Raw genomic sequence first — 16,684 nt, forward strand, 5'->3', positions numbered from 1 at the left:
TTGAGACCACAAATATTCTCGGAAATTGTTTTTTAATTTCAAGTGGAGGATTGTTGGAACATTGTTTGTTGAAAACCATGAGTGGGAACTTTTGGGTGTGAATATAAAAAAACACCTAAGTCCCACATAGAAGAGTTTGAAAAAACAACTCTCAAAGTCCCACATGGAAGAGTTTTGGAAAAATAAAAATTAAGCTCCCAAGTCCCACATTGGAGAAATGAGGAACATGAGAAAAATCTCATGTTATAAATAGAGGCTTTCTCCCTTCATTTTAACTTGCACCAAGTTGAAGGCGTTTCCTCTCAACTTTTCTTTCTCCCCCTAATATTCCGCCGACGCATTTCTGGCAAACTTCTCCATTTCCGGCAAACTTCTCCCCCTTTCTTTCCGTGGCACTTAAGAGTTGGCACAAGCAGCCAAAGTGGGATTTCGAGAACTGGCACTGATAGTCAGTATTGTGGGTAAAGAATTGGCACAGGTAGCCATATTGTGGGATTTAGAGAACTGCCACTGGTAGTCAGTATTGTGGGAAGAGAATTGGCACGGGTAGCCATATTGTGGGATTTCGAGAACTGACACTGGTAGTCAGTATTGTGGGAAGAGAATTGGCACGGGTAGCCATATTGTGGAATTTCGAGAACTGTCACTGGTAGTCAGTATTGTGGGAAGAGAATTGGCACAGGTAGCCATATTGTGGGTAATTTCGAGAATTGGCACTGGTAGCCATATTGTCGTGGGTGTATTCGAGATCGGTTTTTATAGTGCAGTAAGAACTTGATAACAGAGATCTGGGCTGTTTTATCCTGGGGACGGCGTGGTTGAGAGTCTGCTTACACATTTTGGGTAGTGCCACGAAACGTCTTAAAGAGAGCGACCTGGTCGTGACTCAACCAGTAAGTATTATTTCATGCCATTTAGAATTGCTGCAAGCTACGATAACAACAACAACTCCTCCCAAAGTTGTTTTTTAAAGCTAAGAGCCACGGTGAATAAATGTTCACCATAAAACACACCAATTGAGAAGACAGTCAAGTACCTTTGACAACCAAGAAACCTTCACCTTTAAACGTAGTCTCCTTTTGAAATTTACTAGGATCTCGCATACTAAGAATACCTCCCGAATTACCCACTAATGGAATAAACTCCCAACCACAATTATTACTGCCCCATAACCCACATCATAAGAAATCATCGCACACAGACAACTTTGTTTCTTGAACACCAATAAAATCAATATTGAACTTTGTAATTAAACCTCTTATACCCCTCCTTTTTAGGTTACTCCCTAATCCTCGAACATTAAAAGACAAACAATTCATGGAATACTGACCACTTCCCTTTGATTGGATTGATCAAGACTAATCCAATCTCTTTCTTCCATAACAATAATTTTGGACAGCAATTCCACTTCCTCGTCTACATAATTAACACCAAGAGACTTCCCAAGGGACCAAATTTTTCCAACGACTTCTTCACCTTTTATGAAATAAAGATGATTTGTTGAGTGGACATTAGAGTATGTGATTGACTTGTTAATAGAAGAAGCCAAATCCCCCACCACAATATCCTTCCCTTCAACCTTTAACCCCTTTTTGCATTTCTTCTTTCATCTCTTTCCACCCTCCCGAGTCTTAAAATTAGCCAATTGATGATTCAAAAGTATTGGTTTAAGTGAAGAAAAAATATAAGAAGAAGACTTAGAAGGGAATTTCTTTTGTTTTTTCTTATTCTTGGGCAACAACAAGCTAGAAATAGAAGGTTCAGAAGATATCGGCTCACAAAGGTCTTCATTTTGGGCTACCACAGTCTTGCCTAGTAAAACTCCATTTGATTCGGTCAAACCTTCAAGTAGCTCTTTATTTAGAGTCACGTGCACCCCCTCCATATTTAATTTTGCTTATTAAAAACAAACTCAAGGTCATTTCCCATGGCCTCCAAAATCTCATAAGAAATGCACACTTGAATCTCAATACTACCCTCTTCATACATAGTAATCATTCCTTTAATTTTGGCACCCTTGCTTCTAACCCTCACAAACTTCCCCAACCAAAATCATTACCTTGGAGCAGTGTTGTTGGAACCGGACCGGACGGTCCGACCAGTCCCACCGTCGCCCGGCAACCATAACGGCCACGTTTTGGTCAATAAGTCGTCCCCCATATGGAGTCGTTTTGGACCATTAGTAATCCGGTCCAATCGAGTTGGACCGGGTTAACCCGGAACAACCCGGTATATTAAAACGGGCGGGCCAACTACCACTTAAAATTTCAAACAATTTTTTTAAAATAAGCAAATAGAAAAAACCTAAAAGCTAAAAGTCTAAAACCTAATTCCCTGAGAATAGAAAACACTCCGACGGTCTACAACAACAAAATGAGTTAGTGACCATTGTCAAAAGCAGTGAAGAACATCTTTTTCTACAGCATTATCTTCCATTATCTTCTATCATCATGTCTCCCATTGTAGTGAATTGCACAAAGAATGTTTTTTATGATTTTGCACTTTTGTGGGATTTATTTGTCCAGGGGGATTTCCTATTACACTTTAGTTTATGGTTTTGTCACTTTGTGAGACTTATTGAATTATGTGATTAAATTATTACTTTATGTGTTTATGCCTTTATAGTTTTGTCACTTTATGCCTAATTTATTATTCTTTAGTCCATTGTTATGAACTGCACTGCACTGCTTTAGTCTTTAGTCCAACAACACTGCTTTAGTCTTTATTGTTTAGCTTATGCACTGCACTATCACGTCAACATCTTGCTCTTTAGTTTAGTTTATGCACTATAAATTCATGTCAATGGCTTTTCTTAGTTTATTAGTGTAGTGCATATTGTCACAAATTATTATTTTATTAGTTCATGGTTTTGTGACTTTTATCATTTTATTGTTCTATATGTTCTATTAGTGCACTGAAAATTACTAATGCACCAAATTAATAGTTTATTTTGTTAGTTTCTTAGTTTATGCAAATTAGATGTTCTACTTAATTGTTTTAAACGTCTTATATTCTTTGTGTATATATTTAATTTTAGATATGACATCATCTGCAAGTTCTTCAAATACAACTCAAGCATTAGTTCCTAGTACTCAGTGTCTATATTTAATTTTAGATATGACATCATCTGCAAGTTCTCCAAATACAACTCAAGCATTAGCTCCTAGTACTCAGTCTGTTAGATCAAAATCAGACCCAACATGGGATCATTGTCAATTACTACAAGACGCGGAAGGAAAGAGAACCATAAAATGTTTGTATTGCTCAAAATTTTACAAAAGCGGAGGAATACATCGAATTAAACAACATCTTGTGGGAGAAAAAGGAGATGTTCTACCTTGTCTTTCAGTCCCTTTTGATGTTAAGCATCGACTAAGAGAACACTTGAATCAAGTTAGTGGTAGTAGAAAAAGAGGGACTAATCAAAATCAAGGGGAAGAAGATCCATATGAGGAAAATGTTGTACAACGTGAAGGAAATATGATTCCACCAATACCGACTACAACCAAGGGTAAAGGAACAGAAACATCAAATAAAAGATCAAATAATAGTATCAACAATTTCTATGCCCCAAGAACTACTCCAGGAGCTCAACCCTCAATCAGAATGGGCTTTGCAGGTAAAGATTTATTCATAAGGCTAATTTGGCAGTTGCTCAGCTCGATTCTTTTATGATTGTTGCATTCCATTTAATTGTACAAATTCATTTTACTATCAACCTATGATAGATGCAATTGCTGCAATTGGTTCTAGTTATAAAGGTCCTAGTTATTACGCTATTAGATCCAATTTGTTGCATGAAATGAAGAAGGAGGTCGAGTTGTTAGTTGCAAACTTTAGGAATTTTTGGAAAGAAACTGGTTGCATCATTATGACTGATGGTTGGCAAGACCAAAGAAATAGACAATTTATCAATTTTCCTGTGTACTCTCCAAAAGGAGTGACTTATGTGAGACCTGTTGATGCATCTGATGTCATTAAAGATGCTAAAACACTTTGCAATTTATTTATTGAGTTAGTTGAGTTTGTTGGAGTAAACAATGTTGTGCATTTGGTTACGGATAATGCTGCAAATTATAAAGCTGCAGGAGCTATGTTAAATGAGAAGTTTTCATCTATCTATTGGTCTCCTTGTGCTGCACATTGTCTAAATTTGACTTTAGGAGATTTTGGGAAAATGGATCATGTCAGTACCTTAGCTAAAAGTGCATCTGATATAACAAAGTTTGTGTACAATCATGGATTTTTGTTGGCATGGTTAAGGAAAAGACGAGGATGGAAAGAAATCATACGTCCTGGGGCAACTCGTTTTGCAACAACCTTCATTGCACTGAAAAGCATTCACAAGCACAAACATGATTTGCAAGCTTTGGTTACTAGTAAAGATTTCATTGATTCTATGATCGGAAAGCAAACAGATTTGTGGAGGTTGTGATGGATAATAGGTTTTGGAATGATTGTGCAATTATTGTCAATATTGTGGCTCCACTAATCCGCTTGTTAAGAATTGTTGATGCTGATGATAGACCTTCTCTACCTTATATGTATGACGGGATGCGTAGAGCAAGAAAAACAATTAAGAATGTGTTCATGAATAAAAAGTCCTTATATAAGCCTTATGCAAGAGTTATAAAGCGAAGATGGGATAAACAACTTCGAACAAAATTACATTGTGCAGCCTACTTTCTGAATCCAACATTCTATTATGATAAGGATAACTTTTATATCAAACAGAGGTTCAACAATGTTGGCTTGATGTTTTACAAGCAAAAGTTACCACTCGCAAGACTGAGTTTTTCAAACAAAGTTGCATCTATCATGACAAAGTTGGGAGTTTTGGCAATATAATGGCAATTGAAACAGATAAACACTTACGACCAGGTAAGGTTTTAATTTTTATATTTTCAGTTTATTAAAATAATATGTAATAGTTTAATACACTAATACCATACTAATCTTTTGTTATGTTTTTTGGATCAATATGATCCATATAAATGTGTAAACTAATCTTTTGTTATGTCTTTTGTAAAGTTTGGTAATACTTTAATAGCATACTAATTTTTTGTGATATTTTTTAGATCAATGGTGGTCATAATTTGGATTTAGTGCTCCTATTGTATCCCAATTAACTATTCAGATTTTTAGCCAAACAACATCTTCTTCTGGTTGTGAAAGAAATTGGAGTGTATTTAAAAGAATACACACAACGAAGAGGAATAAACTGGAACACAAAAAATTGAATGATCTAGTCTATATGCACTATAACTTGGGTTTGAAAAATAGGTTTGTTTTTAATTAACTTTATGTGCACTATAATTATGTAACTTATGTTTTGTATTGATATATCATAAATTCATAATTGTTGGAATTTTAGGGCTATTAATAAAAGAAGAGCATTTGATCATGTTGACTATGAGAGTGTGGAGAACATTGAGTTTTGGATTACTGGAGAAGAAGAAGAAGCTACATTGATTGATTATGATGAAATAGAAAAAATGTTCTATCATGACTTGTCAAATCCAATATATGATTTAACAAAGGATGATGAAGGTTTGTTTTAAACAAATTATAATGTACAACAATTTTCTAATTGTTCTACAAATTATAATGTACAACAATTTTCTAATTGTTCTACAAATTAATGTAATGTATATTTTATTTTGTAGGTATTGTTGAAGAACGAAATGTTACTATTGATGGAGAGCTTAATTTGGACTCTTTTCCTCAAGAAGATGTAGATAGTTATACTCCAACTACATATCTAACCGGCAATGTCAACTTAGGATCCAATGAAGACAATAATACTTGGATGAATTAGAATATTTAATCTCTATATGAGAGAGTTGTGTTTTGATTTTTAATTCTAATTATATAAAACTTAATCTTGTTTGAAGCATTTTTGTTTTAATTTATATGTATATGCATTATGAAAAACATAATATTGATAAGTGTGTTAATTCATATTAACTTATTTTAATTAATTATATAATATGTGATTGCATATAATATTATGACATTGTCCAGTCCAACCGGACGGTATAACCGGTCAAACCGGTTAGAACCTGTACGAGACCTCTTCTGGGTTGTTGTCCGGCTCGGGTTTCATAACACTGCCTTGGAGACATGGTGAATGTTATGTCCTGTTTACGAGTTGAGTATTGAAGGATGATGAAAGGGAATGAATGGTTTCAAAGTTTAAAATCATCACATAATGTATTTCATGGCTCCCAATTCTTCCATTTACGATCTTTCCCCGAAAAAATATAACTCGCAAACGAACTCTTAATCTTTCCTCCATCGTACAAAGTTATCACCTTGTCCATTTCCCAAGCACCTTCTCCAACCCCAAACTTTCATTCCCAAACGACCAAGCAACTAGGCATTTCCAAAATAATTGAGCTAAGTGATGTTGGGCCACAAATCATATCATTTAGTTATGATAGTAATTAACAATTTCAGTATTATACTTTGATTCTAGACACTTATTATATCAATGTGCTACTTGAATGTATGATATAATTAAATGCTTGTAGAAGAAATTATTCATCAACATCATCCCTTAATAATGAGTTTAAGCTCTAGGATTAAACGAAAATATTAAGACATTGGTCATAACAGTTGAATAAATAATAAATGACTTTCTTAAGTCAGTCACTATTGTTTCCCTCTATATCTTACTTTGTGATGTACTTCCATTTTGGAAAGGTAAACAATGATTATCACTTTGTAAATGAGCCTATGTTTTTTCTTCTTCCTTTCTTTTTCACTTTTGTTCTATTTCCTTTTTGGCTTCACTTACCCTTTTTTCCCTAAATTATGTGCATGAAGTCCAAAATATTTGAAGCCATATATTGATTTTGAAAGCCAGCCATGGCCAAACATATCAAAAAATGCTAAGGACCTCGTTAGTAAGATGCTTACACAAGACCCAAAAACATTACTTATGCTGAAGTGCTTAACTCCTGTCATATTTCCCCCACATCAAATGCTTGTAACTTATTAAACTTTATCCTAATAAATTATGCTTTTTTGACCTTCCTTCCCATAATGGAACATAATATAATGCTCTATTATGCTTTTTTGGTTCCACCTTTTAATAGAACCAACCACTTTTCACCTCATGTTATGCTATATGTTGTGTTCTATTTATAAATTGCACCAAATATATGATTGAAATTTTAATGATATTCATAACACTCAGCGGAATAAGGAAGAATCTATTTGTGTCTAAGATTATATATAACAAAAAAATTGCATATAAAATGTGTATCTGGTTGTCCGATTGTAGTTCCTGAATCTTTAAAGTTATTCTTCAATTTTATGAAAACTCTACGCCTGTATTCACACCGAGACCAATCTTTGCTATCAACTCTTTGAACCAATAAAACAGAAAATATAACACTCTAAAATTCAGAATTTCTTATTCATAAAACTCTTGTATGTAAGTGTAGCAAATAAAGAAGAGAAAAGATTGTACATAACACAACAAAATTTTCCTTTTGTTGGATGCTACACACAATGAAGAAAGAAGGGAACGTTTTTTCTTTCTCTCTCTCAAGTTCTCCATGCAGGAAAAATTATATATATTCTATATCACCTTTTTTTTTATGTATCCACGGATACATATATGTATACACAGTGCCGTGAGAAAAAAAGAATTCACTTCACTTTTGTACATTAAAAAGTAACTCTTCGTCTTTTAGAGATATCTTTATAAAAAGATTACAACTCTTTAAATAGTATCTATTAGTTTGAAATGTTGCAAACCATTTACCATATATTATTTCATAAAACAACATAATAACTCATCTTTTATTTTCAGCTACAAATCATTAATTTTTAGAATTTATTTTATTTATTATTTAATTCTTATTGCTAGCATAGAATTAAAATAATATTCTATAAATTATTTATTTGATCAAATTAAATTCTCCTATTTAATTATCAAATAATATAATTATATATCAAAGATTAGAACACTCGTTAGTGTGTGACCCTGTAGGTTCAATACTAAGCTGGTAGTAAATTAACTAAATTAATTTACTAATCAAGGTTGGTGTCTAGCAACACTCCTTAACGACCATATAGCATGAAGTAATATATATTTTACTTTCAAGAACCACTAGAAGATTAATTAAAATATTTCCTTCAATATTTACAACTCTGGGCTAACTTTAAAGTATGGTATAATTGTCAAACTTTAATAAGTTGTCATGATGACTCAAAGAAACTCATTTCTTTATTCATTGTAGTACATCGGCCAAGGTCTTGTTTTACTATAGAGCCAAAACTCATTATCAAGAGTTGATGAATTCCTTATTGATTAATCACTAATTCCACAAGCATTTAACCGTACCCAATATTCATTCAAATAACGTCCTAAGATATTATGTGTCTGAAATCAAAGTATGATAAATAACATGTTAATTACTATGTTAATCTCAGGTCAAAGGAAATTATTTCATTTCTTCTTGAGAACTTCCTTTTGACAATTTAAGGTAATCTTAACCATTAAGAATTCTCAGTTGAGTCAGTTCAATGAGCATATCCACATATGCATCATCTATATGTGCAATTTAATAAATGAGATCTATTAATATTTATCTAATAAATATCATCACATATATTGATCTATCTAAGTCATTGATGTCCTACTCTCAATGATTGTATGATCAAGAATAATTTAGACCAATTTTTTATATATAAAAGACATGTTTCTTATTTATCATAATCTCTACTATATTAACAAGTCTCTAATTTTCATCAAGTACTTTATCATATAATATAATTTAAATAAATAACAAATATAATAAAATAAAAACAGTTACTTTAATTGTATTTAATGACAAATTGGGTCTTGTGCATAAATATTGAAATATACAAATATATTTTCAACAATCTCCTACTTGCACTAGAGCCAATTAGTCATGTATCTCATTCTCATTTCCACTTGTGTTTGTCAAATTCCTTTAATCCAAGTGCCTTGGTGAATGGATCCGCAACATTATCATTTACATCTACCTTCAAAATCTTGACATCACCACGTTCAATGATTTCTCTAATGAGATTATACCTTCACAAAATATGTTTAGACTTTTGATGTGATCTCGACTCCTTTGCTTGTGCAATAGCTCCATTGTTGTCACACAATAATGGAACTGGTTCTTCTATTGGTGAACCACACCAAGTTCATATATGAATTTCTTCTTCCAGACAACCTCTTTTGCAACTTCACTTGTTGCTATATATTTTACTTCAGTTGTTGAATCTACTACTGTAGCTTGCTTGGAACTTTTCCAACTCACTACACCACCATTAAAGGTGAACACGTAACCATACATAGACTTGCTATCATCTTTATCTGATGCAAAACTTGCATCAATGTACCCCTTTAATTTAAGTTCAAAATCTCCATAAATGAGAAATTGATCTTTAGTCTTTCTTAACTATTTAAGAATAGTCTTCACAACTTTCCAATGTTCCTCACGAGGGTTTGCTTGATATCGACTAATTACACCTAATGCATAAGGAATATCAGGACATGTGCAAGTCATGGTGTGCATGATAGCTCCCACTACACTAGCATATGGTAGTTTATTCATGCGTTCTCTCTCTTTAAGAGTCTTTGCACTATCTTCTCTACTAAGAGAAACCCCAGTTCCTATTGGCAAATAGCCCCTTTTGGAGTTTTCCATGTTATACCTCTTTAAGATAGTATCAATATACACAGATTGAGAGAGGCCAAGCAACCTTTTAGATCTATCTATATAAATCTTTATTCCTAGAATATAGGTTGCTTCTCCTAAATCTTTCATGGAGAATTATTTAGATAATCAAATCTTTGTACCTTGTAATGCTGGTACATCATTTCCAATAAGTAGTATGTCATCTACATATAACAATAAGAAAATAATTATACTCCCACTAACTTTCTTGTAGACACAAGGTTCTTCTTCACATCTAATAAAATTGAACTTTTCAATTGTTTGATTAAAGCGAATGTTCCAACTTCTAAAAGCTTGTTTTAATCCATAAATGGATCGTTGTAGCTTGCAAACTCTCAATTAAGAAAAGTTGTCTTCAAGTTGTGAATCCTTCAGGTTGTGTCATGTACACATCCTTTTTTAACTCTTAATTAAGAAAAGCTGTCTTCACATCCATTTGTCATATTTCATAATCATAGTATGTTGCTATAGCAAGTAAAATCCGAATTGATTTGAGCATTGCCCCGGGAGAATAGGTTTCTTCATAATCTATTCCTTCATTTTGACGATATCCTCTGGCAACAAGGCGAGCTTTATAAGTCTCTACCTTTCCACCCGCTCCAATCTTTTTCTTATAAACTCATTTACATACTATTAGTTTAATATCCTTTGAAGCTTCAACCAAAGTCCATACTTTGTTGATCTTCATTGATTCCATTTCGGATTCCATAGCTTCTTGCTATTTCTTGTGGTCAGAACATCTCATGGCCTCATCATAGCTTATGGGGTCATCATCATTATGACCCCCATTTGATGTAATATCTTGAACCATTAGGTTTAATCTACCAGGTGCATGACGCACTCTGCTAGATCTTCTAATAGGCTCATGTATTTCAGATTCACCTTGTTCAACTTGATCTAAAACTGGTTCATTAACCAGTCTTTCAGCTATAATCGATTATTGAGTTTCAACTAACAAAGATGAAAGTCTTCGATTTAACTTTAAAACATCTAAGAATGACTGCTCAATTTTTTGTCATGTTCTTGAGCAATTATTGTTTCATTACATTCTTGAGTTTCATCAAGCTCTATTTCTTTACCATGACTACCATCTGCGAGAAGTTCCCTTTGAAGAAAGGTACCTCCTCTAGCCACAAACACTTTATGCTCATATGGTTGGTAGAAATAATATCCAATCGTTTCTTTAGGATATTCAAAGAGTCTACATTTATCAGACCTTGCTTCAAGTTTATCTATTTGTAATTTCTTAACATAAGCAAGGCATCCCCATACCTTGATATGTTTAAGACTTGGTTTTCATCCTTTCCATATCTCATATGGTGTTGTAGAAATTGCTTTTGTGGGAACTCTATTTAGCAAATATGCGCCTGTTTCTAACCATATCCCCATAAATTTATTGGAAGATTAGTGAACCCTATTATGGACCTTATCATATCCAATAAGGTTCTATTTCTTCTTTTTGACACGCCATTGTGTTGGGGTGTTCCTGGAGGTGTCCATTGAGAGATAATCCCATTTTCCTTTAGATAATCAAGAAAATCACCATTTAGGTATTCTCCTCCTCTATCTGATCTAATCACTTTGATATTCTTACCAGTTTGTTTTTCTACCTCAACATGAAATATTTTGAACATTTCAAATGTTCAGATTTATGTCTCATGAGATATATGAAACCATATCTAGACATATCATCAGTGAAAGTAATAAAATAAAAATATCCTCCCTTGACTTGAATTTTCATAGGCCCACATACATCTGTATGTATTAGTCCTAGTAATTTGGAAGTTCTCTCTCCATTTCCTAAAAATGGAGATTTAGTCATTTTTCCTTTAAGACAAGATTCACAAGTTGTATATGATTCATAATCATACTGATCAAGGTAACCTTCCTTGTGTAACTTGTTAATTCTTGTCTCTCCAATATGACCAAGCCTACAATGCCAAAGATATGTTTTATTTAATAGACTATCTCTTTTCCTCTTAGAAACATGCATAACTGGAAAGAAGTTCACATTTGATAACACATAAATATCATATTGGAGATACCCATTCGCATATAAATCATCGGAACATAATAACAACAATCTAATATTAGAACTTTTCCAATTTGCATTTTTAAAGAAATCGATCCTACGGCTAAAGCAACAACAGTTTCTCCATTCCCAACTTGGAGAGTAACTTCTCATTTCTTCAACCATCTAATGATTTATAGTCCTTGCAACGTATTGCAGATGTTAAAACTACTGTCAATATCTAATACCCATATTGAAGAATCAGTTACAGATAAAGAAAACATGAAAACATTTTTCATTAAAGTCTCACCTTGCTTCTCATGTTTCAGAGAATCAAGATACTTCTTGCAGTTTCTTTTTCAGTGACCTTTCTCTTTGCAGAAGAAACACTCGATATTGCTTTGGTCAGTTCTACCTCTCTTGTAAGGTTTGGTCACACCACCCATAGGAGCAAGCTTCTTCTTTGGTTTGAAATTTTTCTTGCCATTCCTTTTAGAGGAGTTATTGACCACCATAACAATTCCAGTTTTATGTTCAGAGGTAATTTGATTTTCATAATCAATCAACATATTAAGCATCTCATGCAGATCACAATTCATTTTGTTCATATTGAAATTAACAATAAATTGTGAAAATGATTCAGGAAGTGATTGAAGAATCAAATCTTGAGAAAGCTCTTTCCCAATTTTACATTCTGACTTCTCAAGTTGTTCAATAAGATCAATCATCTTCAACACATGACGTCCAACTTGATCCTTTGCAGGCATTGAGGATGTAAACAATCTTTTGGATAACTGGTACCTCGCAGTCCTGCTTTGACCACCGCACATCTTTTTAAGATGTCCAATGATAGCAGTTGAATCCATATCCTGGTGTTGTCTCTGAAGTTCAGAACTCATAGATGCCAAGATAATGCATTTAGCATTCAAACAATCTTCCTTGTATTTCTCATACATTTTGTTTACTTCAGCGTAATACGAGTCCAACGGAGCAGCCATAGTGGGTCCATCAATGGTATTAAGAAGTTTTTCATACATGAGAACTATTCTCATGTTACGGTACCAATCATCATAATTGGCTCCAACCAGTTTGGAGGTTTCAAGAATAAAGCGCAATGATATAGTAGATATTTTGCAAATCTAAAGCCAATAAATATATTTACAATAAATGTGAGAGAAAAAATTATAATAATAAAAGAAATCAATATTTCTTCTAATTGTCATAAATAAATTCTTTTCTAAAAAAATATGAATAAACCCCTTGGTTATCAAGTCGTTTCTCATAGATATTTTAAAGTATTTAAATTTATCACATACAATTTGATAAAATAAAATAAAAACATTCATACAAATAGTCTTCTATTAATCAGGTTATTCCTATTAGTATGTGTGTTTTAAACAATTTAATTTTACATGTCCTCTAATTGTCAGATCATTCCTTGTTATTAAATTCTAAATAAACATCACATGTTACACTTAATTTAATTTACAAGTCTCATGGTATTCAGGTCGTTTCTTTTTATTAAATTCTAAATCAACCTTACTTTTAACACATTATAACATATTAATAATGTTTAGCGTGTGCACAAAAAAATGAAATTTCACTACTTTTGAAAATATCAAGAAGTAATATCTCTTTCTCCTTTTTCTATCAATTACATGTGCACAATGTAAATTTCTCTTTCATATATATATATATATATGCACCCATGTATTATATAAAAATATCTAAACACATAGCAGCCCAAACAGAATAATCACATGTGCTAAATAATGTCTCACTCCATGTCTCAAGCTAATCAGAATGCTACATTTTATTACTTTTTGTTTTAAATTTTTTTATTTTATTCACGTGTTAATATATGATTAATTTGGGACATGGAATGAAATATCGTTTGGGATAAGTAATAGGACACTATTTGGTACAGGTAATCTCCATACTAGACACGTTACACCCAAAAAATAAAGAAAGAAAGTGCAACACAATGTTTATTGTAATTTCTTTTGTTTACTGCTGTTCAGACTAACATTTACACGTGCAGTGCCAATATAGCAGAGTGAGAACAAACTAATATAGTTACATCTAAATACACAGTGCATTCATACAAAGAGATTGTAATGACATTTACACAGATGTTATAAGAAACTTTCATAACATATGCATTCTCTTTCCATCTTATTCATAATATTTTTATATTATTAATTTGACATATTGTAACTAAGATGGTGAAAATTCTTTCTTTCCACACACAGAGAGAAGTCTCTCTTTCATAATATATGCATATTAAATATATTTGCCGTCATCTCAAGAAAAGTATATCTAAATTAAATACAAAAAACGTTGATGTGATACAGATTGATTGAAATTTTAATAATGTTCATAACACACAGTAGAATAAACATGGACCTATTTGTGTCTAAGATTATATATAACAAAAAAAATTGCATATAAAATGTGTACCCGGTTGTAGTTTCTGAATCTTTAAAGTTATTCTTCAAATTTATAAAGACTTTACGCGTGTATCCATATCGAGACCATCTTTTGCTATCAACTCTTTGAACTAATGAAACAGAAAATATAACACTCTAAAATTTAGAATTTCTTATTCACAAAACTCTTTTGTATGTAAGTGTAACAAATAAAGAAGATAAAAGATTGTATATAATACAACAAAATTTTCCTTTTGTTGGATGCTAGTAGCTACACACAATGAAGAAAGAAGGGAACGTTTTTTCTCTCTCTCAAGTTCTCTGTGGAGGGAAAATTATATATATTCTATATCACCTTTTTTTATGTATTCATGGATACATATATGTATACACTATACACAGTGCCAGTGGCAGAGCATGGAAGGGACAGGTGGGGGCAGCTGCCCCCTAGATATTTTTTTAATTTTATTAAATAATTTTTTTACCCTTTTCCTACGAGAACATATATGTTGTCCCACAAAGTGTGTCATTCCATGTGTCACTTGTTATATTTAGTCAGAAAATATGTACTTATTAAACTTTTAAATTATAAAATATGAGAGTTTTACACACTTTTTGGAGTAGATGTACTCCTTTTACCTACACATGAATGACGCCTTTAAGGATATACTAGTTGGAGCTCACATATTTATTTAATTTGTAGTTTGATAAATAAATATAGTGCAACTTGTATGACTCTTTTAAAAGTTATACATAATTGATAAAATTCTCTTACACATTTAAATATTGATGTTGCTTATAATAACATGACTTCATTTGAGTTCATAATAATTTACACTTGATGAAAGAAATTATGTATGTATTCTTAATATTACCTAAAGATACCTATTAGTCATTTAGTATTGATAATATATTTTTTTAGTCCAAAATTTCTATTCAATAACTAATGAAGATTAATTTGAGATCTCAATATCAATATTTTATTCTTGATCTCGTTAGTCATTCAAGTTTGAGTTTTTTTCTATCATATGTTGTTAGTCATATATTGCAGTATCAAGTAATTCGTCTTATTTTATCTATTATGGTTCAACTACTATATAAGTAACATTTTCGACAATGAAATCAACTAAACAAAATTATATAGTAACATAGAAGATGAATTTCTTGCACACGACATATTGAGTTATATTGAAAAAGATATAGTTGAAAAATTTATCTATCGTCTCATAATGTATGTTTCTTTATATTTTTGTATTCAATTAATTTTAATTATAAATTATAATTAAATATCATTGCCCCTCCTAAAATTTTGATCAAGATCTGTCACGGCACAGTGCCGTGAGAAAAAAAGAATTCACTCCACTTCTGTACATCAAAAAGTAACTCTTCATCTTTTGAGATATCTTTATAAAAAGATTACACCTCTTTAAATGATACCTATTAGTTTGAAATGTTGCAAACCATTTACCACTTATTGTTTCATAAAACAACATAATAACTCATCTTTTATTTTCAACTACAAATCATTAATTTTTAGAATTTATTTTCTTTATTATTTAATTCTTGGTGCTAGCATAGAATTAAAATAATATTCTATAAATTATTTATTTGATCAAATTAAATTCTCCAATTTAATTATCAAATAACATAATTATATAGCAAAGATTAGAACGTTCGTTAGTGTGTGACCACGTATGTTCAATACTAAGCTGGTAGTAAATTAACTAAATTAATTTACTAAACAAGGTTGACATCTAGTAACACTCCTTAACGACCACATGACATGAAGTAATATATATTTTACTTTCAAGAACCACTAGAAGATTAATTAAAATATTTCATTTCATCTTTACAGCTCTGGGCTAACTTTAAAGTATGATGCAATTGTCAAACTTTAATAAGTTGCCATGATGACTCAAAGAAACTCATTTCTTTATTCATTGTAGTATTTTGGCCAATATCTTGTTTAACTATAAAGCTCAAACTCATTACCAAGAGTTGATGGATTCCTTATTGATTAATCACTAATTTTACAAGCATTTAATTGTACCCAATATTCATTCAAATAATGTCCTAAGATATTATGTGTCCAAATTTAAAGTATGATAAATAACATGTTAATTACTATGTTAATCTCAGGTCAAAGAAAATTATTTCATTTCTTCTTGAGAACTTCATTTTGACAATTTAGGGTAATCTTAACCATTAAGAATTCTCAGTTGAGTCAGTTCAATGATCATATGCATATATGCATCATCTATATGTACAATTTAATAAATGGGATCTATTAATATTTGTCCAATAAATATCATCATATATATTGATCTATCTGAGTCATTAATGTCATAGTCTTAATGATTCTAAAATCAAGAACAATTTAGACCAATTTTTTTTTTATAAAATACATATTTCTCATTTATCATAATTTTATTATAATAACAAGTCTCTAATTTTAATTAAGGACTTTATCATATAATCTACTTTAAATAAATAAAAAATATAATAAAATAAATACAATT

General features: G+C 31.6%; 1 protein-coding gene across 1 annotated transcript; it reads left to right on the forward strand.

Moving 5' to 3' along the window:
- The first annotated feature begins 3,039 nt into the window (after positions 1-3,039).
- Positions 3,040-4,435, forward strand: LOC109339956. The gene is made up of 2 exons (XM_019577516.1): positions 3,040-3,619; positions 3,729-4,435. Exons 1-2 carry the CDS (start codon positions 3,040-3,042, stop codon positions 4,433-4,435), a joined length of 1,287 nt encoding a protein of 428 aa, XP_019433061.1.
- The last annotated feature ends 12,249 nt before the right edge of the window (positions 4,436-16,684 follow it).

This window comes from Lupinus angustifolius, unplaced genomic scaffold (genome assembly GCF_001865875.1).
Source record: "Lupinus angustifolius cultivar Tanjil unplaced genomic scaffold, LupAngTanjil_v1.0 Scaffold_122_4, whole genome shotgun sequence".
Classification (NCBI taxonomy): domain Eukaryota; kingdom Viridiplantae; phylum Streptophyta; class Magnoliopsida; order Fabales; family Fabaceae; genus Lupinus; species Lupinus angustifolius.